Below are 23,679 nucleotides of genomic sequence, written 5' to 3'. Positions count from 1 at the left end.
AGAATCTTTGACAGGCATATTATGTATGTACAATACATTACGTATTTATTGGAGATTGTCTGCTTTCCTGGACAAATTTTTTTCCAATCTTCCCAGAACCTTCAGATGCCTAAGAATGCCTTCAAAAGCAACACCTAGTCATTTGTCATTGTCAGTTCCCAGAGGCAGTATATCCATACTGCTATGGTTACAATCATTATGCAACGTAATTTATTCATCTTGGCAAAAATCAAAATGAAATCAATCAATGCCACGCACTGCCGGCTTCATCAGTTGAAGGTGAAGATGGATGACTGTTTCCCCGCTGCACGATGCAAACAAGGAACAGCAAAAGTGGGTGCCATTTGAAGCCTCTGCATACCCAGCCAGTGACACATTTTTTGGCAAGGAAGAGTTGACATATTTTCTGTGGTAGTAGAGCTAGAGAGTCAATTACATCAGCTGAAAGCGGCTAGATTTTGATGTGCTGTTTCTTGTGATTTAACTCTCCTTTGCATGAACCAAAGAAGCTCTCCAAAAGGCCCATTTTGACTGGCAGGAAGTATTCCCTTCAAGAAAAGACTACTGGGAATTACTTGAGTTCCTCTGACCTTCCGGACTTTGGTCCATATGTCATGGGACCCTCCACGCATATTTCACCAAGGACAGGGAGGAGGCCAGAAGAAGAAGTAAAACATTAGGATGAGAGGTTGGAATCAGAGGATGGGATGATTTTCTTTTTTTAAAGAAATGTTTATTAGGAGAGTTTACATAGGCTTAAAAATTCACATAAAAGAAAAAGTATTGGAAGAAAGAAAATATACAGGAGTTTCAAAAGTGAAAGATAACAAGAGAAAGAAAAAACAAAGTCTAAAGCAGCAACTTCAAGCTTTCTTTGCAGCACTTCCTTACACAGTAATTACCATCTCCATCCTCCCAAACTGCATACTATGGTTTCCTTCTTCCCATAAACCAATCCTTTTAATCAATAAATCCCAAAATCACCAATTCATTTTATCAGTTTTCAGCAAAAACTCCATATAGGATTTCCAGTCTTTTATAAAAGTAATTGTAGTTCCCTCCTTTATCAAACAAGTCAAGCAAGCAGTGTTCCAATATCTGAGGGGCTGCCACAAAGAAGAGTGGGGAGTCAACCTATTTTCCAAAGCACCAGAAGGAAAGACAAGAAGCAATGGGTGGAAACTAATCAAGGAGAGAAGCAACCTAGAACTAAGGAGACATTTCCTGACAATGAGAACTATTAACCAGTGGAATGGCTTGCCTTCAGAAGTTGTGGATGCTCCATTACTGGAGGCTTTTAAGAAGACCCTGGACAGTCAATTGTCTAGAATGGTATAGGGCATCCTGCTTGAGCAGGGGGTTGGACAAGAAGACCTCCAAGGTCCCTTCCAACTCTGTTATTCTGTTATGTTAAGTCAATTTATGCAAACTCAGCCATCTTCACAGTCCATTCCTCCATTGTAGATATTTTGTATTCTTCTCTATGCATAGAATACTCCCACTACAGTTGCTTTATATAAAAGCAGATGTCCATAAATCATAATAAAAACAGGTCCAGTTTCTTCTGAATATTTTTTAAAACTCTGCATCAGTATATGTACAATATTTGTGTCTAATATCATTTTGCTCTTTCACAAGGCCACCATGCACAACAAAACATCCCTTGATATTTTTCATATTTCCAAAATAATTAGAAATACCTTTATACATTTTAGACAGTTTCTGTATACCAGCAGTGTGCATCGTGCTGTACAAATTCTCTTTTAAATTGTAGAACAATGTGAATTTCAAATTTTTAACTACATTCTCTCTCATTGAACTATTTGAATATTTAGTCAAAGTTCGGGGCTCATTTTATCATACATTTTTAATTTGCTTTTCTTCCATTTCAAATCTTAGAAAAAGTTTACGCATTTTGACAATCACAAAATCGTTTACGCATTTTGACAATCACAACATCATTTCATTTTCAAATTCTGTTTTATCATATTCTGTTCCTGGTAAAATTTATCTATCCTGAGTCCTTCTCTTAATTGTGCGTATGAAAATCATTGAAATACAAACCCCTCTGCAGTCAATTATTCTATTGCTTTCATCTTAAGCTCTCCATTTTCCTCTACTAGCAAGTCTTTATATGTCAACCATTTTTCTTTGCCCTTTATTTCTTTTCTGTAAAATACTTCTTGGGCTGAGGCCAACAAAAGTATTTCATTTATTTATTTAAAACATTTATATAGCCACTCATATCGAACTCTGAGCAATCAAACTCCCAATCAGATGAATTTTTAGGCATAGCCTGGGTTTGGTCTGTAATGTGTCAATCCTGATATAATGATTTTTAAAAATCATTTAAAATCTCCATTTACTTTTAACTGGTTACCATAAGTAACCATGCTATGTAGATCACGTACTTCAAGTTGCTTCTTCAATTTCTTCAAGTTGCCTTGAGGCCTCACTTTTTCCTCCAAAGAGCCATGTAACATCAGCCTCCATTGTGCAGTTGAAAGTGTGATGAACTGCTGGATTTTTATGTCACTTGTCCCCTCTCAAGTCTACATGGCAAGCCACGTAGGTTCTTAAGAACTACCTTCTGATCTTGGAGTGAGTCCAGCCAGCCAGCTTCCTCACTGGATCCTCCTAATCAGGAATCAATACAAGATTTGTTTTTTCTCAGATTCCTTTTGTGGTAAGCTGCTGAACTGTGGGGTCTAGCTCCTCTGCAGTTATGCTGAAACCCTGGGACTGTATTACCCTCTCAATGAGGGGATTAGATTCTCCTGGATAGGGAAGAGAGAAGGACTTACAGTATCATCTTGTTTGAGTTGACAGATGTTTATAAACCCTGCAGTATGTTCTTCGATCCACTGTTGTTTCTGCCTCCTAGTGTAGCATCTTGCATTACTGTAGTGTTACTTTTCCTCTGCTTATCTTTTTCTTTCATTTTAATTATTGGTGGCTTTCCCCACAGTTCTCTTCTGACCTCTGGCTTGTTTCAAACTATTGCTCCAGATCTAGCCTTGATCTCAGATTCTGTTTGTATGCCATCTGGCTCCATTCCTGTGTTCTGTCAAGCATCCAACAATCCTTGGTTAGACTAGAGTAGGGGCCTCCAACCTTGGCAACTTTAAGACTTGTGGACTTTAACTCCTAGAATTCTTCAGCCAGCTTCTGGGAGTTGAAGTCCACAAGTCCTAAAGTTGCCAAGGTTGGAGACCCCTGGTCTATAGATTAGCTTCTGCATTACATAGGGCTGCAGCTCTTTAGTTCCTTCTCTCCATTGTGAATGGCTTTATCAGAGGAACAGGCTTTCTTTCCCTCCTGATAACCATACTCCATTGACTTTTATTAGCTGGTTGACAAAGCATCTGTAAAAAAACAAAAACCTCATGTTAAGCAAGTATTACCACGTCAACTCAGCAGAAATGGAACAAGTTTGGTAACTGGGAGCTGTGTTAGCAACCATAAGCAGAACCATTTGAGCCTGATTTGGCCTTGAGTTGCCTGCTTTTCCTTTAGAGCAGGGGTCCCCAACCCCTGGTCCATGGACTGGCACTAGGCCATGGCATGCCAGAAACTGGGCCGCATAAATAAGTGAAGCCCCATCCATGGGATGCAGGCAGCATGCGAAACCACGCCTCCTCCGGTCCACAGAAAAACCTCTCTCCATCGAACCAGTCCCTGATGTCCAAAAAGTTGGGGGGCACTGCTTTAGAGCAGGGGAACTATGGCCCTTTTATGACTTTAGGGATTTCAACTCCCAGAATTCCTGAACCAGCCATGCTAGCTCAGGAATTCTGGAAGTTGAAGTCCACAAATCATAAAGGGGCCATAATTCCCTACCTCTGCTTTAGAGGCTCAAAAATGTTTCTGTGTTTTGTTTTTTAAAAAAACATGCCTGAAATTAGGAACCAGTTCCAGGGAACATCAAAGTTCCAGATCCCTTCTATGCTTACAGTGCTTACAACCATTCTCATAGGTGGCCAGAGAGTGGATTGCAGCAGCTGCTTTAATATGGATGCTAGAGGGTCAAAAGAAATACAAACTGGTCTTCTAAAGATGTTGATTTTTCCTTTTCCTTTAGACATTATCTTGGTTTCTTTTGGATACCATTTGAATGTTCTCTCCCAGAACTTTACAGCCACATTTTAGTTCCCTGTGACATGTATCCATACTGTACATATGACTTGCACATTACAATATGACTTGCTCATATAATACAAAGAAATAATCCTACTTTATTTTACATTGTGGATAACATTTTGTATGAATAGCTTGGCCATAATAAATATCATCCATGGTCTTAGTCTCACAGAAGAGCATTCTGAAATCGAATGAATCAGGAGGAATTTTGATTAATTGTCTCACTACACTTCAATTCTTCGTATTGCAACACCATCAACCTAATACCAGCATGTTCAATAAAAGGGCAGTTGGGTCTATTGTGTTCACTGCCAGCCATTGTTGCAACTGCTAAATACATCAAAGAATAGAACTTTAGCCCAAACTGGCAAATGTTATTGTCAATTCAACTCCAGATCTTTAGATTGCAACATAATAAAGACATAATAAGGACAGGTGCTGACCAATGAGAACATTCAATCTAGACCTGTTTTATTGTTACCTTAAGCCATAACTATCTTTCTTCTGTTTATGTGTATCAGTCCCTGAACATTATAATGTCAGGGCTTGGTTGGTAGCAATTTTCAATGTTATCTTGTCGCCACACTTTGCGCAAACATTCTGGTTGATAAAAAGATAGGAAACAGGAAAGATTCAGAGATGAATGAGAACATAAAGTTCATGTTGGAAAGTCCCACAGTTGGTCATAAAATATGACTTTAAGAGGTGGCTGTGAGGATGAAATCTCTGTTTTGCTCAAGCCTTTGCCATGGTAACCCAAGGCATGCCAGACTACTATATTTTTCTCTTCAGTCAACAATATCTGAATAGGCAATATTGTTACATGATGATAATGATGATGGTGATGATAATGATGGTGGTGGTGGTGATGATGATGATAATGATAATGACGAGCCTGCTGACTTATTTAGATTTTTTTCCAGGCATTTCTCTATAGATTCCCATTTATTTGGAGATAAAATCTATATATATAAAAGCAAAATCCACTTACTAATCACGAAATCTCCAGAACACTAAAGCCTACAAACTTGAAATTTGGCACGTACGTTCCTTTTGGCTTCTAGGTGCTCGCTAAGAAAGGATTTTTTGAAATGACCATCAGATCATTAATATGTCATATACAGTATATTCATATACAGTATATTCACATGTCTGATGCTAAGAAGTTAGATATTCTACTCACCCTCCCCACCTGAAAAGTTCCAACTGCCAGTTGCCTCACATTCCGTTACCCTCAGTTCAAACTGGCAGACGTTCCACTCCTTATTCAGGAGTGGTCTGGGGTTCCTTACATTACTAAACATCGGTACCTCCCCAAAATGTCTACGCCTTCCACCTATGGAACTGCTTCCGGACTCAAGGCGGTGGGGGAGATATTCCCTTATGAGTTTCAAGTACCGACCACCACTGAGCCAACCAATTGTGAACCGAATTTCTCCTGCATAGTGTCCCAGTCCCAAATCACTTCTTACATTGACCTCCTCAGTTCAGACGAATCTGTTCCTTCTACTGTAACACCAGTTAAAGGGAATAGAGGGGAAAAACGCAGGCAAAGATTTACAGATGCTATTAGGAAAACACAAGTAAGGGAAGCTGCAAAAAAGTATTGTTAAAGTCATCCCGAAGTCAATAGAGAGGCTGTAAAAAAAGTATGCATCTAATAACCCCTACGTTAATCAGGCATCTACAGCTAAATATGCCAACATTCAAAGTGCAGGGGCAGGTCTACCACAGGTTAGGGAGTATCATGGCGGGGCCTCAGCAGCAGCCTTCATTTCTCCAGATATATTTTGTTGGTAATGATGACAATGGGAGGGACATCCATTTTGGAATCTACCCAGGCATTACTCCAGTAATAAACCAATTACTTAGATTGGTTAGTTCAATTTATCATGCCCAGTCACATAGTTTTGTAGCGAAGCACGGGTATCCAGCTAGTAATTTATAAATGAGAAATGACAGCTATATATGTATCAAAAGTGAGGCTGGTTTTTTTTTTTAACTCCACCTTTTTGGTTCATCTTTTAGTTGACGAGAAGATGTTCTGGCTGCTTATAGGATATTTTATTCTTTGGTTTATTGTGATTCTTTTTCTTGGGCTCTTCTTCAGCCTCTTCTTTGTGGGAAAGCTGGGTAGGTTCCTCAATCAGGAGCTGCAGTCTTCTAGACTCCTCAGTTGAAGGGAAATGTTCAAAACGTGGTAGACCCTCCTCCCTTTCACATAGAAAGGAATGGTTTTCTAAAAAGTAGGTTTTCTCCAATTGAGACACTTCCTTCTCTAACAGTGTGGCCTGGGACATACACAGTGGTGGGATTCAAATAATTTAACAACCGGTTCTCTGCCCTAATGACCAGCTGGGTGGGCATGGCCATGGTGGTGTCATCAGGGAGTGTGACAGGCAGCACTCGGACTCCTGCACCCCCACACCCCGTTTTGGGCCTACTAGGCCTCCCTGCAGTCTCCTGAGAGTGAAATGGGCCATTTCACTCTCGGGGGGGCTGGGGGGGGACTGCGCTGCACCCCCCTATGCCCCGTTTTGGGCCTGGTAAGCCTCCCTGCACTTACCTGGGAGCCAAAATGGGGCGTGTGGGGACTCCTGGAAGGGGCAGGGTGGGGAGGGGCCATCCAGCAATTTAACTTCACCCGAACTGGCTCGAACCGGCTGAATCTCACCACTGGACATACAATATATGCTCTTCTCTGTTCACATTGTTTTGCATGCATATTTGTGCAGATAAAAAGTAAAGCTTTGTAGCACTGATTCAAAGAGGAAAAAATCTTCATGGTGTACAAAAAAGTTCCCATAGGGCCAACTCTTTAAAGCAACTACAACCTGAGGAAAAGACACTGTTGCTTTAAGGAGCTTTAAGGAGACAGGTTTTTTATGAACTCCCCCATACTGTATGCTCCAAAAACCAATTTTGTTTATGAAACTGTAGTGCTAAGCACTGTAATGCATAACATAAGAGAAAACTGTTTGGGAACTTTCTTAGATAGAGGTGCATATAATATAAATATTATCTTTGCACAACAGTTTTGTTCAAAGTAATCTCTTTTGGGGACTCACAAAATACCCTGATATTTGGGGTCAGTGTTGACTCTTGGAGGCTACTGGAGTAGTTCTTCAGATCTTTGAAAATATTTGCCATTGTCTCCTTCCTAGAGCTGACAGACGGTGACTGGCCCATGGTCACATAGCTGGCTTTCTACCTAAGACAGGACTAGAACTCACAGTTTTTCTGTTTGTACCTAGTGCCTGAATCACTACTACAAATTGGCTCTCACCTTGAAATAATTAGGAATATCTAAATTGTAAGCAATCCATTTTAGCCAGAATCAAGTAATGGAAAAATCACTGACCAAGAGTCCCATTTTTAATTTGTCAAAAAGTGATCCAGTAAGGCTATTCCAAAAAATCAAGTTATAACTCTAACCTGTAGAGTGATGCTGTATTCTAACTTCCATTACTTCCAGCCAGCATCCTAAGTTCTCAGGTATAATGAAATTTATTTTAGCATCTGGAAGATTATAGGTCTCTCACTATACTATACTACAATAAGTAGAGTTTCAGAGTTTAGACTATTTGTAATTTGTCTTAGTGACCTACAGGCATTTTCATCAACAACAAGAGAGGTTCCGTTTAATTGGCTGGTGGTGAGACTTTCTAACTGGAAAGCAAATGAGAAAGGCATTTCCTGCAAAGGATATAAGGCAAGGAAGAATGCCTTTTCTACAATAATGTACATTGTTCCAGATGAGTGTAATTTGAATTAAATTGAATTCAAATTGAATTTGAATTAAAAGGAAGTGTTCCTTTGAACCTTCTTTTCCAAAGAGCACATGGCTGTTTACTTGGAAATGAGTGCTATTTTATTTAAGGGGATATACTTCCTGATTAGTACGGGTAGTCCTCAATTTACGACTGTAATGGAGCCTGCCCATTACAGTCACAAGTCATGATGGTCATAAAGCAGGCCATCAACACGACGGACCCATTCTGTGATCTTTTTTGTGGCAGTCATTAAGCAAACACAGCAGTTGTTAAACCCGTGAGCTATGAGCCGTATTTGCTGAAAACCAGAAGTAAATGAATATGTTTTCAGCAAAAACATTGTAAATTGTGGCCACATGACTATGGGACATTGCAAATGGCTGTAAATGTGGGCTGATTGCCAAGCACCCAAAATGCAGTCACATGACAATGGGAGGAAGTATCCACACACCCATAATTTCGGAAGTAGGTTGTAAATACTTTTTGAGTGCTCCCTCCTAACTTCAAATGGTCACTAAGCGAACAGTTGTAAGTCAAGGACCACCCTGTACGTTGGCGGTTGCAATGTTAATTGTGGCTGTGATCAGATTGCTTGATACAGTCATAACGAGCTACTAAAATTTTCTTTACTTCTGTATCGTCCATTATGAGTCATCATAACCCAAATTGTATTATTTGACACTAGACATACTTAGCGATATTGGCATTTGCCTAAGGCAGCAGAAAACTCTGGAAATGCTGTTTATGGAATGCTGTAATATTCTTGCCCCACTGCAGACTTCATGTACCTCTGTAAAATAAGACACGAGCGCTCAGTTCCATGTGGAGAAAATTTCAACAACACTCCTAGAAAGGAGCAAAAATTGGCCAAAGAATTCATTTTCTCTTCAATAGAAATAGGAAAATGTTAAAACCCTGTTTCTCAATCTCAACAATTTTAAGGTATATGGATTTCAACTCCCAGAATTCATAGCCAGGGCCGGATTTTCCTATAGGCTAACTAGGCTTCAGCCTAGGGCCTCAAGATCAAGAGGGGCCTACATTCAAATTGTTAGCAAAATTAAAATTATACTTTCACTATAGGTGAAAGGGCCTCATAAGTGGAATAGCCTAGGGCCTCTTTTCATCTAAATCCGGCCCTGTTCATAGCTGACTGGGGAATTCTGGAAGTTGAAGTCCACACATCTTGAAGTTGCTGAGGCTGAGAAACTATCTATTAAAAGGTTTCTTCTTAGTGTTTATAAGTAGCTATTTAGGGGGCAGGGAGGAGAGCAGGAAGGGTGATGATTATTTCCCGAGAATTCTGTTTCCGTATTTCAAAGGAACCCATTGTTCCTTCTGGTGTCATTCACATTTCATAGAATTATAATCCTATTTCACATTCACTGCAAGAGATTTAATGCTAACAGCATAGAATCATAGGTAAATAAAACCATGGAGTTGAAGGGCCTTTGGAGATCACCGACTGTAGCAGGGGTGGGTTCTACTTACCTTTACTATCGGTTCGCAATGGGATCATGCGAAGCGTCTGCGCATGCGCAGATTGCCAATGACGACATCCGGGGCAGTGGGTGGGGCCTGCTGGTGGTTTTACTACCGGTTCTTGCGAACCGGTCCGAATTGGGGGCAACCCACCACTGGACTGTAGCTTTCTTGATCCTATAGGTGCATGAATCTAAAATTCTGAGCAATGACCGCAGTGTCATTCTGGCACTTGGTCCATACATCTGTAGAAAGTCCAGGTTGGAGGGAAATGACTTGGTCCAGCCTTTGGTTGCAGGTAGAATCAGAAATGTACAATACAATAACTCCAATATCCCCAAAATTGGGTTATTCCAATGAGGGAGAGAATCTCACAGCCTCATATCTGAGTTCTATTGTTGTTTTCCTAACATATATGTGGAATAGCCCCGTTGTAACTTAAGAAATTGAGATCTTGCCTTAATCAAGTTCAGTTATCTTTTACTGTTTTTCTATGAAATTTGAGCTTTTTGTCTATTGTAAAAAGGGATAAAATGTTTTCCCTGTCTCTTGCCTTGCCGCCATTTTTCAATTGTTGCTTCAAATCCCCTTCCCCTTGGATAATAGTTTGATTAGTAGCATTGTTAAGTTTAATTCCAAAACCGTGGGTTATTAATGTTCAGTTCCTTCAATTGTTTATTCCCTTCCATATGCAAGGTATTTCAGACGTTGGTGTGTCACCTCCTGTGCTGGGGTAAAAATACTACAGAAAAAGAAATCTGACCCAGAGGAAGTTACTTGGAGGAAGTTACTTGGAGACATCCATTTAATCTTCTCAGCAGCAGCAATAGAGAAGTGGTCAGACTGTCAGTCGGTCAATTAGGAAAGAAAGACTCTTGAACTCATAGCTAGCGAAAATAAAAGGTAAAGGTAAAGGTTTCCCTCGCACATACGTGCTAGTCGTTCCCGACTCTAGGGGGCAGTGCTCATCTCAGTTTCTAAGCTGAAGAACCAGCGCTGTTTGATGACGATTCCGTGGTCATGTGGCAAGCATGACTAAATGCCAAAGGTGCACGGAACACTGTTACCTTCCCACCAAGGTGGTCCCTATTTTTCTACTTGCATTTTTACATGCTTTCGAACTGTTAGGTTGGCAGAAGCTGGGGCAAATAATGGGAGCTCACTCCGTTATGCGGCACTAGGGATTCGAACCGCTGAACTGCCGACCTTTCGATCGACAAGCTCAGCATCTTAGCCACTGCACTTTACTAAAGCCAAGTGGCTACAGTGTAGCAAAGCTGGATCTGAAATTTCATGCCCAAAGCAGCTGGTTAACTTTTCCCCTGGCTTCCTAATGGTATTCAAATAAATTGTTTTGGTAACAATCTCTGGCTTCATGGGTTGAATGGTGCTGCATTCCATCAAGTGACCTTGGAGCAGTCAGCGGCTCTCACAGGATGGCACGAAGAGTAGTTTTGTTTCCCCATCCTCTGCCCCCCCCCATGCCCTCCCTCCTTCCTGCTTGTTGCAATATGACAGATTGGCATCTAGGGAAGCATTGCAGGCATAACAGCATGGCAGTCCTGACACAGACATAGTCACCTTCCGGAATGGTGTTTTCAATTTCCCAGTCTAGTCAACAGCCTTGAGATTTCTTGGATAACCTCCTGTCCAGTAATAATAGTCAATCTGGCTTTTGATTCTGAATTTAATCAAAAGTTGCTCAGATTCTAAAGCCCAAAAAAGTTGAAATAAAAACACAAAATAATGGAGGATTTTTGATACTTTACTCTCCTTTGGAAACATACTTCGGCAACTTCTTTTATCCAAAGCCGTCTCTTCTGTCTGTTGCTATAATTTTTTTTAATAGAAGCTGGTTGGAAGCATTGCTGCTTAAAAAAACATTTATATCTTATCTTCCCTAGTGAGTAAGGTCCCAAAATACATTTGTCACTTCTCATTATTTTGAGGAGCTTAGAGAGAAGTGAAGCTACATCTCAGACTTTCTATTTTTTGTTTCCCCCTCCCATGCTAACTTGTTTTATCTTTTTTTTTAAACCACAGGATTGTGTGCAGCTGAATCAATACAAACTGAAAAGTGAAATAGGAAAGGTAAGTTTATAACACCTTATTCTCTACCCCAGGGATGGACAGATAAAAGAATCTAACATAAAGCTTAGCTGTGGTTGGAGCTTGCTAGATATTTATGGACCTATAGGCATTAGACTTGGGACCCAGGGAAGGAGGACTAAGGGATGGTTCTTGAGTGCAAGGATGAGCAAGCTTGTTCTAATACTGAACATATATTTTGAATTACGACCTCAATGAAGCCCAAAATTTCTTGTTGTTAAGTGAGACATTTGTTAAGTGAGTTTTGCCCCATTATACGACTTCCTTGCCACAGTTGTTAAGTGAATCAATACAGTTGATAAGTTACTCACCGAGTTGTTAAGTGAATCTGGTTTCCCCATTGACTTTGCTTTGTCAGAAGGTCAGAAAAGGTGATCACATGACCTTAGGACACAGCAACGGTCATACGTATGAACCAGTTGCCAAGCATCTGAATTTTGATCACAGGACTATAGGGATGCTGCAAAAGTTGTAACTCTGAAAAATGGTCATAAGTCACTTTTTTCAGTGCCGTTTTAACTTTGAATGGTCACTAAATGAATTGCTGTAAGTCGAGGATTACCTTTATGTGATCAGAAGCCAAACAGGCAATTTTTCTTCCCAAAATGGCTCAGTAAATATCTAGTAAAAGATAAGGTGGGATAAAGTCATCTCTACAAGTCATCTTGTACAAGTCATCACAGTGGCTCAGTGGCTAAGATGCTGAGCTTGTCAATCAAAAGGTTGGCAGTTTAGCGGTTTGAATCCCTAGTGCCGCATAACGGGGTGAGTTTCTGTTACTTGTCCCAGCTTCTGCCAACCTAGCAGTTCGAAAGCACGTAAAAAATGCAAGTATAAAAATAGGGAACACCTTTGGTGTGAAGCTAACAGACTTTGGCATTTAGTCATGCCAGCCACATGACCACAGAGACGTCTTTGGACAGAGCTGGCTCTTCGGCTTTGAAACAGAGATGAGTACCACCCCCTAGAGTCGGGAACGACTAGCACATATACGCGAGGGGAACCTTTGCCTTTACCTTTACAAGTCATCTCTCTCCAGTTCTCATTCTATCAAAACAGCACCTGTCTGTTTGATTGGTCTGTCATCTGATGAAGCCTTTCCTTCCATAAGAGAACTGGCACTTTTAATCTCTTGGGATTTCCAATCTTAACATATATTCTTTTATCAGCCATAAAGTACTAGTCTTCCCCTGATGCAAAGTAGACTTTTTGCAAGTCCAGAGTTCTTTTGTAGTCATAAGAACATTCCCAAATGCATCTCACACAGCAAACTGATATTTATAAACTGAAGAGCTCATTCAAACATCTAGAGGTTGTCAACAGTATTAAGTATCTGGGGGTGCAGAAAACTAACAATCTGAACTTGTCTCTCCACACGTCATTCTTAGTGAACCATGCAAACCAGAGTCTGCATTTCCTGCATCAGATGAGGAGAGTACGTCTTTCTCCTTCTGTCCTGGCCACTTTTTACAGAGGCACAATTTAGAACATTTTAACAAATTGCATCACTTTTTGGTTTGGTGGCAGCAATGCCTCAGATAGAAAGTCCATACAGAGAGTGGTAAGGACAGCCGAGAAGATTATAGGAAACATGCTTCCTGTTATTCAGGATACTGCTTATATGTGCTTAGAGCTCAAAGCATTGTTAGAGATCCCCACAAACCCACTTCACGGTCTGTTTCTGTTACTCCCCTCTGGGAGGAGGTTTCGAAGTATTTCTAGCAGGACTACCAGATTCTGTAACAGCTTTGTTCCCTATGCCATCCATCTGGTAAACTTGCAAGATTTATTTTTCTTGCCATGTACATGTATACATCCGAATTAGACTGCGTTGTTTCTCTGTGTCATATAATATATGTGGTATATGCATATTTTTGTATTTATTTATTTATTTAGTCATGTTTATGTAGTATATATTGGAAGTGGTGACCCTTTGAGAGCTGTATGCAACAAAATTTCATTTTAACGTATGCCAATTAGTGTACGTTCAAAATGACAATAAAGTTATTTTAAGTTATTCTAAAACTTCAATGATTTACTTTCTAGTCTGGTTATGATTTATCTATTATATTTTTTTAGATATTTGTACTCAATGCCCTCCAAGTATTATACTGTCCAATACTTTATCACTGTATTTATCTAGATAGTGTTAATATTCAAAACAATGACCTTGACAGCTACTTATATTTTATTTGGTCTTTCACTATGGTGTTCTAGCTGGAACCAAGATATTTTTATACTTGCATTGCTAAATGTCAGGCAGTGGCCAGGTGCCAGACAATTGGTTCTTTGAAGATCCAGAGACCATAAACACACCAGAAATTAAGAAGATTTGAAGTTTTAATATTAACTTTAGCAGATGGATTCAAACAGAAACACAAAAGCATGACATACCAAGCAAAATAATGACAAATGTCCATTCAGCACTATCAGTGGACTTGTATAAATGTAGTGGCAAAAGTCTTCAGTATTTGACACAGAAAAACAGGCAGATAATCATAGCATTTCTGTATATGTACCATATTAGTTCCAATAATACCAAAAACACATTGTTGATTCTATTATTAATCATTTTCAGAACTATTTGTCTGCAACTTTAGGTTTGTATTATATAAAGTAAAGTTTCCAGGTTGAGTTTGGTGTGTGTGTTTTGTGTGTGCGTGTCTGAATTTACAGACACATCCAAAAAGCTTAGCTGCAAAATATCACTGGTTTGCCATTGCCTTTTCAATTTTTTAAAAATAGTTTCCAGGTTATAGCCTGGAAATCTTCCACTCAAGGCCAGGCAAACTTGCTTCAGGGCTAATTCTCCATCAGGGGACAAGCATTTTTATAAACATTTCCACCTTCAAAAATGCAAATAATAATTTTGGAAGGCATAGTAGTATTAAACACCCCCATTTTTCATGAAGAAAGCTCAGGTAAGGAAATGATAATTATTGGTTGGCATTATCATTATAATTATACCTGGAATTGTAATTATTACTGTTCCACTTTACTTTTCATCTAGGAGGATTTTCCCTGGCTGCCTGCCTAGAGTGTTGTAACATGATATAAAGACTATTAATCCCTTTAATGCAGCCAATTGTTGGAACTTCAAAAGACCAACTTTTTTCAACCATGCCAATGGGCCTGGTTATTTCCATTCAGATGCGGTGTAGTTTAAATGTTTTCTCAATTCAGAAGTGTCCCAGAGCTGGAAGGCATTTTAGAGTGAATAAGATGAATAGTTTCCCTACCTGGAGGTTGGTAATAAAGACAGAGTTACAGGTGGTAGCCTAAATGGAGACATTTTCTTGGGGGTGGAGTGGGTGAGATACATCTCATTTACCAGAGGAGAATGATAAACTCAGTGAGGTGCACTTATCTTTTTGCAGGCTTTAAGAGCTGCATCCCAAAGGTGGAATAATCAGAATCCAAGCTAGACTTCACTGAAGGAGGGGGGAGTTTTTAAAGAGGTAGAAAAGGTGTCTTAAGCCTTGAAACCACCAACACGCGCCCTCCCCCCATTTCCAAACTCTGTACCTCAATGCCCCAGTGCACCCATTTGAGCCCGTGTCTATGACTGCCTTCTGCCAAAACATACACACTGTATGTTTTGAGGAAAATGAATTGGAAGCTGGCTTGTCCAGTTCAAATTGTCAAAGGCTTTTTCTGCATTCAGAAAAACCAACGCTGCTTATTTTTCATTATGTTGTTCTAAGTACAGTATTCCAAAATGTCCAATATATTTTTCATACTGTCCCTCAATGGTCTAGAGAACATATGTTTCTTGCGTAAGGACACCATGTCAAATGTTCAGAAGTTGTACAAGACGTTTCATGCATAAAGCCCCCATGTCAAATGTTCAGTAGCTGTAGAATTGGGTTGCTGCAAAAATGTAAAATGCTGGACCAGCTCAGGATAATTTGTAATCACATGAGCCATGGTGGCACAGTGGTTAGAGTGCAGTACTGAAAGCTACTTCTGCTGACTGCCGGCTGCCTGCAATTTGGCAGTTCAGATCTCACCAGGCTCAAGGTTGACTCAGCCTTCCATCCTTCCGAGGTGGGTAAAATGAGGACCCAAATTGTTGGGGGCAATATGCTGACTCTGTAAACTGCTTAGAGAGGGCTGTAAAGTGCTGTAAAGCAGTATATAAATCTAAGTGCTATTGATGTTGCTAATATGGAGCTGATTGGACTGCTCAATCCCTTTTTATGGCCTGCATTTTTACTCCCCCCCCCATACCAAATACATAGGTGACATATAGGTTTAAAAAGATGGGGGAAAGAAAGACAAAACACAGTCTCCTCCTGACTGGAGGAGAATAATAGGTCTGACCATCTTGCATTATTACCCTTCCATTCAATGAGAATAATAAACAGCAGGCATCAGGAATGGAAGGGTACAACCATCACAGAGAGAGAGAGAGAGAGAGAGAGAGAGAGAGAAATTATCTTCTTTAATAGCACTACATTTTAGAGCAAAGCTGCCAACAACTTCTAAGCACCGAGCAGTTTTTGGCAGCCTAAAAGGTTGGCAGAGATAAAAAACAGATCCCCAGCCTTGTTCTGCTGGATGACAGCATCCAAACACACTGCTGTATTTCAGTTCAGTTCCTTACCCAAGCAGAAAGCAATGTCCATCTGAAGTGGACCAGTGGACCAGATTATTTTTATAGTGATTAGAAGCTGCAGGAAATTTGTGGGGAGGGGGGGAGTTCAAGGGATGATTTGGGTGTGTGTGTTTGCATAGATGCAAAATGCATTGCAGGAAAATGAATTTTTGATTTTGGTTTTTACTGATTGGATAGATTTGTTGTTATAGAAATGGCTAGTTTATATGATTATGAAAAAGTAAAAAATTGAGGGTAGATGTTAATGCCTTATTTTACTGCACCAATGGAGTCAGAAGTCAATGCCTTTTTTTTCTTTTTCTCTTGCTTTCTCCCACTATCCACTTCCCTTTGCCCTTCCCTAATTTCCCTAATATTTACTTTTGTATTCTCTTTGTATGTCTGATTATAAATTAATAAAATACTATATAACTAGGAAGCTGCAGGAAATTTGGGGGGGGGAGTTCAAGGGATGATTGGGTGTGCATAGATGCAAAATGCATTGCAGGAAAATGACTTTTCTGAGTTTTGAATGAGAAATGATCGTGGTTTTTCTTATTCTTTTTTTTTTAAAGAAATGTATAAAGTCTATTTTTGGGAGTTTTATAGTAGGAAAAAAATGTTCCCCGATATTTCAGATCACCACCAGAAAAGGCTTGAGGGGGCGGGAGGCTGCAAAAAATTCAAAATCTGCTTGCCCACCCTGTTCCATAATCTATCTGCAAAGCAAGGAGTGGGGGAATGAAAAAAATGCCAGATGGAAGGGAGAAGCAGTGGGGAATGGGTTTTATAAGGACAATCTCCATCTTGAAAAGTTTTAGACTGAATCTTTCCCTGGAGCAGGTAACAGTAACAGAGTTGGAAAGGACCTTGGAGGTCATCTAGTCCAACCCCATGCTCACGCAGAACTATACTAGGGATTCGAACTGCCGACCTTTCTGATCAACAAGCTCATCATCTTAGCCACTGAGCCACCTAGGGAACCGCCAATGAAACCAATCCAGTGATTTTGATTGCGTGTTTATTTCTAGGGTTCCTACGGAGTTGTGAAGCTGGCCTACAATGAAAATGATGATCAATATTATGTAAGTTGCAAGTACCTCTCCTGATCCATTACTGCATGTATGAGACTGAGATGGGACAATAATGGGACATTTTATTTGATACCTTTGAATTCCTACACAGTTAGAGATAACAGCTTGGGAAGGTTGCCTACATTATAGTTTTAATTGCTGAAAATGTTCCCCATTTCCATTTTGAGCTGAAATAACAATAATCTCCCACCCAAAATGGCTTTCCAGATTTGTTGAGTCATTTAACAATATTTGAAAAGTAAAAGAATGATTACTCAATAGAAAGAAGGACAACATTATGTTCTTTCTTATTTTTCTTTCTTACTTATTTTCCATCTTTGTTTTGGTTGGTTTATTTGTGCCTTAGAATCAGGGGTTTTTTCCCCACTCCTGAAGACTGCCTGAAAAAGTTCCTTTTTGGCAAGTAATTTGCCATTGGTCCTTTTAAGGACAAGGAAAGGAAAGGAAAGGAAAGGAAAGGAAAGGAAAGGAAAGGAAAGGAAAGGAAAGGAAAGGAAAGGAAAGGAAAGGAAAGGAAAGGAAAGGAAAGGAAAGGAAAGGAAAGGAAAATATAATTGAATTTTATGGTTGCCTACAGGATTACGTAATTAATTAACAGCTGGTGAATTCTTCCATGGTTTTCCGATTGTCAAGGCACTTTTCAAATTGACACAAATTCCATGTTCTATTTATTGCCACTTTGGAGTAATCCCATAATTATCACATACATATCATTTGCAAGAGCTTCTCATCCCTTCTGGAACCATTGTGATTTTGAATAGTTAGATTTCTGTCTCCCCCTGGTTTTTCCACACCCCTTATTGCATACTTTTACAATTACTGATGTACAAGCAAAATAATTTTGGACTTGTGACAAGGAGCCGAGAAGTAGTTACATTCTTCTAAAACACTGTTTCTCAACTATGGCAACTTTAGGATGTATAGACTTCAAATCCCAGAATTCCCCAGCCAACATGCTGGGGAAGGTGGAAAATTCACACATCTTATATTTGCCAAGGTTGAAGAATGCTGTTCTGAAATATCATCAATATAAAAACTTAAGGGTGGGGGCTGAAGCGAGAGTAATCTTTCTTCCATGCATGATGGTGATTCTTACTTGATAGGGGTGCATGACCATTTTTTCTTGCTAGAAAAAGAGAAGTCCCGAGGAGGGACTTTCAGCCTCAATGGCATCAATGACTTCTTGGATTCTTGGAATACTTCATCCAGTTTTGGTCGCCACAATGTAAAAAAGATGTGGAGACTCTAGAAAGAGTGCAGAGAAGAGCAACAAAGATGATTAGGGGACTGGAGGCTAAAACATATGAAGAATGGTTGCAGGAACTGGGTATGTCTAGTTTAATGAAGAGAAGGACTAGGGGAGACATGATAGCAGTGTTCCAATATCTCAGGGGTTGCCACAAAGAAGAGGGAGCAAAACTATTCTCCAAAGTACCTGAGGGTAGAACAAGAAGCAATGGGTGGAAACTAATCAAGGAGAGAAGCAATTTAGAACTAAGGAGAAATTTCCTGACAGTTAGAACAATTAATAAGTGGAACAACTTGCCTGCAGAAGTTGTGAATGCTCCAACACTGGAAATTTTTAAGAAGATGTTGGATAACCATTTCTCTGAAGTGGTGTAGGATTTCCTGCCTGGGCAGGGGGTTGGACTAGACCTCCAAGGTCCCTTCCAACTCTGTTATTCTATTCTATTCTATTCTATTCTATTCTATTCTATTCTATTCTATTCTATTCTATTCTATTCTATTCTATTCTATCTACCTGCTTTCTTAAACCTCTGACTCACAAGTGAAATGACATCATGCTTTTATTTTAGATATATCCTGTTGAGCCTGGGTGACCAACTTCTACCACCAACGTTTGGTTTTCTTGTCAGGAGCATCAAATAAATTTCTCCTCCTACAGAAACTCTTTTCTAATGTTATTCTCTTTCTCTTTTGCCCGCAGGCCATGAAGGTCCTCTCAAAGAAGAAGTTGTTAAAACAGTATGGATTTCCACGTAGGTATCTGTGTGTCAAGGCATAAAGACACAGCAAACTTTTCCATTTAATCAGGTTTTTTTAAAATCCCAGTGTTGTACATTCCGAGTGGCAGTGGTTCACTAAATTTGATTGTATATATGTATAGACAGTATGTATGTATATTGCCTTTGAGTTAGTACAATGTTTAGCAACTGGCTAGACTAAAGATTTCGGAAGTGGTTTACCCTTGCTTTCTTCCTAGGGCTGAGAGAGGTTGGCTGGCCCAAAGTTACCCAGTTGGCTTTGTGGCTAAGACAGGGTTAGAATTTACAGTCTCCTAGTTTGTAGCCTGGTGTTATAACCACTACACCAAACTATCTACTGATAAGGAAATAAAATGGATGGATGGATGGATGGATGGATGGATGGATGGATGGATGGATGGATAGATGGATATCCACCCAAAAAGCCCATACCTCATAAATTCTTTGCATTCATTTCTTCTTGAAATGAAGCTTTGTCCTGCTACATCCCAAGAATTTATGAGGTATAAACTTTTCAAATGGTTTGCCTTTATTCAACCCACACTTAGTAAATGAGAGTGCGGTGTGGGAGTGAATGAGAGAGACAAAGGGAATTATAGCATTATATCCATGTGTTCATATGTAAAAAATGAAAAATTGCATGTCCTCATCTGCATTCATTATGTCAAATTTGTAAACCTGAGTCCTCAGAGTTGGGTGTCCCGCCCAATCTTTGGGTCTGCCCCCTTTCTCCAAAAGCTGCTACCAAACTGTTACTTGGGGGACAAAAGAGAATCCTAATTCATTCAGTATATGACTGAATGATATTAACTACATTTCTTTGGAAGTATACTAATTATTTCTTTTTCCCTTTTCTGGCATGTAATCACCGCACACCACTCATTAAACGTTATGTACTCCTGATATTTTCCAGCTTAACCTGGCAGGCTATGTGGCACTTAAGGCTGAAAAAATTGCCTGCCTGGGCAATTTGGGATTGGATTAATTAAGTTTAATTTTAAGGCACAACTCAGTAGTTAATAGGCACTGCAGTTTTCCATTTCACATTTACTTGTTAAATCCATATACCCTGTACTTTCACTGAAAAGCAGAACTCCAGCTAGATAATGTGAAAAAATGAATAGAAGAGAAACAAAAACAATAAAAAATGTATTACAAAAAAATAGACTTCTTAAAAAGCACATTGGTAAAACAGATCACATCCAATACAAATGTATTACAGTAAGCTTCAAGCTCCTATTTCCATTCTTCTTTTGTATGCCATAGCAGATGACATCTGCTTTTAAATTAACCAAGGCTCACTTGGTATCTAAATTGTTAGGCTAGTTTGAAAGGATGGTCTGATAATGTTGGATCACTTTATATTTTCTTCCTGGAAATGTAATTTATTGAAACGCTGAGGAGAGATGGCGGTTTTCTACTGGACTATAAATGCATCACTGTACTCATCTTTTTTCCATGACTACAATGGGTCACATGGTCAGAGTTGATTTGCATGGATATCTACTATGCAGCATTTCATTTTTTACAAGCCAGGAAGCTTTAGCCAATCTAGCTGTCTGACAGTGGCATTGTGTATTACTTTTTTTAATGTGCTTTAGGTTAGTTGTCACTGAAAATACCAAAGAACTTGTCAATGCACAATACCTGACAGCATATGGAGATATTTGTGTAGAGGTTGTGTTTTCAGAAAAACACTTAAAACAGGGATGGACAATATATGACCTTCCAAAGATTGTTGCTACAAGGTTCCATCAGTTTTCATAGATCAATCAATCAGAATAGAGCTGGAAGGGAGCTTGGAGGACTTCTAGTCCAACCCCTGTACCATTTCAGATAGGTGGCTATCAGTCTTTTCTTAAAAACCTCTACTGGTGAAACCCCTACAACTTCTGAAGGCAAGCTGTTCCATTGGTTAATTGTCCTCACTGTTAGGAAGTTTTTCCTTAATTCCAGGTTGTTTCTCTCCTTGGTTAGTTTCCATCCATTGTTTCTTTTCCTGCCATCTGGTGCTTTACAAAATAAGCTGACCCCCTCTTCTTTGGCAACCCCTCAAATTCTGGAATACTGCTGTCATGTCATCCCTAGTCCTTCTTTTCTCTAGACTGACCATATCCAATCCCTACTATCATTCATCATATGTTTTTGTCTCCAGGCCTTTAATCATCTTAGTTGCTCTTCTTTGTACTTTTTCCAAAGTCTCAACATCTTTTTTGTAATGTGGTGACAAAAACTGAATGCAGCATCCCAGGTGTGACCTTACTAAAGCTTTATAAAGTGGTATTAATACTTCATATGATTTTGTTTCTATGCTTCTGTTTATCCAACCAAGGATTATACAGTTTTAGCTTTTTTGGCTAAGTGATCGTCCACTCCAAGATCCCTTTCACAGTTACTATTTTTGAGCCAAGTTTCCATGTTGATGTAAATTGGGAATTCAACAGCATTTGGAGAGTCACAATTTCACTTATATTCTTTATTTCACATCACATGTGTAACCTCATATAATATATGTGGCTATGTTGGTGTATGCATAATTATGTATGTATGTATTTATTTATTTAGTCACGTTTATGTAGTGCATATGGTGACCCTTTGAGTTGCTGTATACAACAACATTTCATTTTAAATTTCATTTAATGTATGCTGATTAGTGTACATTCAAAGTGACAATAAAGTTATTCTAAATCTAAAGTTATTCTAAGTCTGGTTTTGCATTAATTTGCTTTTTGGGTATGCACAATTATTGGAATCATAAATTTTAGAAAATGAGTTGGACTTGCACAACATGCTAAGAAAATAAAGTAAGTGAAAATTAAGACTAACAAGGCTTGGTATCTTGTAGATGTGCAGCCATGAAGTTTTTCTTAAGTGTGTTGTGCAAACATAGCCAGTGCGTTCATAATTAAATTGTACTTGATGTAGTTCTCTTGAAATTAAAAGGCCTTGACTGTTGTTTCTTGATTTCAGGGGGCTTACTCAAAGATTGATTAAACCAGAAACTAGTCCACTGGATTTACTGTTTTTTTTAAAAAAAAAAAAGTGGAAAGGGTTGAATGAAGTGCAACTGCTATTTTTGGCTTTGCTTCCTGGATTTATCGCTGTCAGAGTGATGTGAACAGATTTGGCTTCTTTTCTCAGAGAAAGAACATTTGTATGAATGATTAAGTAGCTCTGAACTGTATCTTAGTTTGTTGTTGCAAGTTCTGTAATCTCTGATGCAAAAGTCTAGATCATCAGAGAAGTAAAATGCATCTGAATTTAGTTGGGTATATTTCTTAGTTCTCATGGATATCCCTGAAAGCTAGGGAGAAAAAAAAAATCAACCTCAAAGCAACATGAAAACTAGTTCTCACTACAAGATGTCTTTTAATTTCATTACCAAAGGCCGGCCTCCACCTCGGGGATCGAAAACCACTGCAAGTGGACAGATGAAGCCAATGGCCCCTCTAGATCGGATATATCAAGAAATAGCAATTTTGAAGAAGTTGGACCATATCAACATTGTCAAGCTGATTGAGGTTTGTTTGCTTGTGTTCTGTGCATGAGGTAGGTTGGGATTTTCCAAAACTCCCTTTAATTGAATTTCTTCCTGGATTTTAAAACTCTGGATTTTCTTAGTTTTGGTTTCAAAGTGAGCATGATAGATCAAGACTTCTTCATTTTTTTGCTGTTGGTTTTTCTTTTGAATTTTGTATGGAAGATTATGAGTGAACGGTTTGCCCAGATTTCAGCATTTTATGACTTCCTCATAGTTCCTGTTTTGTCATAACAAAACTTGAGTAAAGTCTGGGAAAATAAACAAGAATCTTGAACAAAGTTGAGTGCTACTAGCAGTGGTTGTTTGAAAAACCAACCTTTTTAAAGGAGTTTTTTTTTCTTTTCACTTTTTAAAATAGTCACCACTTACAGATGTCTGGCTTGTGTTCTAAAGGCAAAAGTGAAGAAGGTTGTCCCTGGGATTTCAGGGTTATGCCTTTTCTGACTGTTATACTATTTTGGGCCCTTTTATAAGTAGTCCTTGCTTACCAACTGTTTCATTCAGCAACCGTTCAAAGTTACAATGGTGCTGAATAAATAATTTTTCGATGAATGCCTGCATTTACAACCTTTGCAACATCAGACACATGATCGCTATTATAGTCAGTACATGCTGTTCTGTGCCTGACCTGTTGTTTTTCTTTGTCGTTCCCCCCCACTCCCTCTCATGCAGAGTGGAGAGATTGGAGAAGAAGAGATTTAAAAGAGTAAGCAGGTGCATGATGGGGAATACACATCGGAAGAAATCCGGTAGCTCTGAGCATGCAATTAGTATATCTCTCCCCTTGTGTGCCTGCTTACTCTCTTGTAATCCCTCTCTTGCTTTATGTGTGGGGTGGGAGAAAAAAAAATATAGACAACGTGTCCTGGGTCTGACCTGTTTCTCTTCCTCCTCCACAGATCCCAGAGATTGGAGAGGAAGGCATTCTAAGAGAGTA

General features: G+C 39.3%; 1 protein-coding gene across 3 annotated transcripts in view; it reads left to right on the top strand.

Moving 5' to 3' along the window:
* CAMKK1 (calcium/calmodulin dependent protein kinase kinase 1) overlaps window positions 1–23,679 on the top strand; it is a 145,294-nt gene that overhangs the window by 74,654 nt on the left and 46,961 nt on the right. For all 3 annotated transcript variants that reach the window (XM_070932093.1, XM_070932092.1, XM_070932091.1), the window contains exons 3-6: window positions 11,439–11,486; window positions 17,133–17,186; window positions 19,144–19,195; window positions 22,589–22,722. In XM_070932093.1, coding sequence (XP_070788194.1) covers window positions 11,439–11,486; window positions 17,133–17,186; window positions 19,144–19,195; window positions 22,589–22,722 — 288 coding nt within the window. The remainder of the gene's footprint in view (window positions 1–11,438; window positions 11,487–17,132; window positions 17,187–19,143; window positions 19,196–22,588; window positions 22,723–23,679) is intronic.

This window comes from Pituophis catenifer, unplaced genomic scaffold, assembly GCF_029215685.1.
Source record: "Pituophis catenifer annectens isolate HBS135680 unplaced genomic scaffold, rPitCat1.0.hap2 SCAF_1, whole genome shotgun sequence".
Taxonomy (NCBI): Eukaryota; Metazoa; Chordata; class Lepidosauria; order Squamata; family Colubridae; genus Pituophis; species Pituophis catenifer.
The sequence above is the reverse complement of the archived record's forward strand: the minus strand, read 5'-3'. Positions and strand labels throughout refer to the sequence as shown.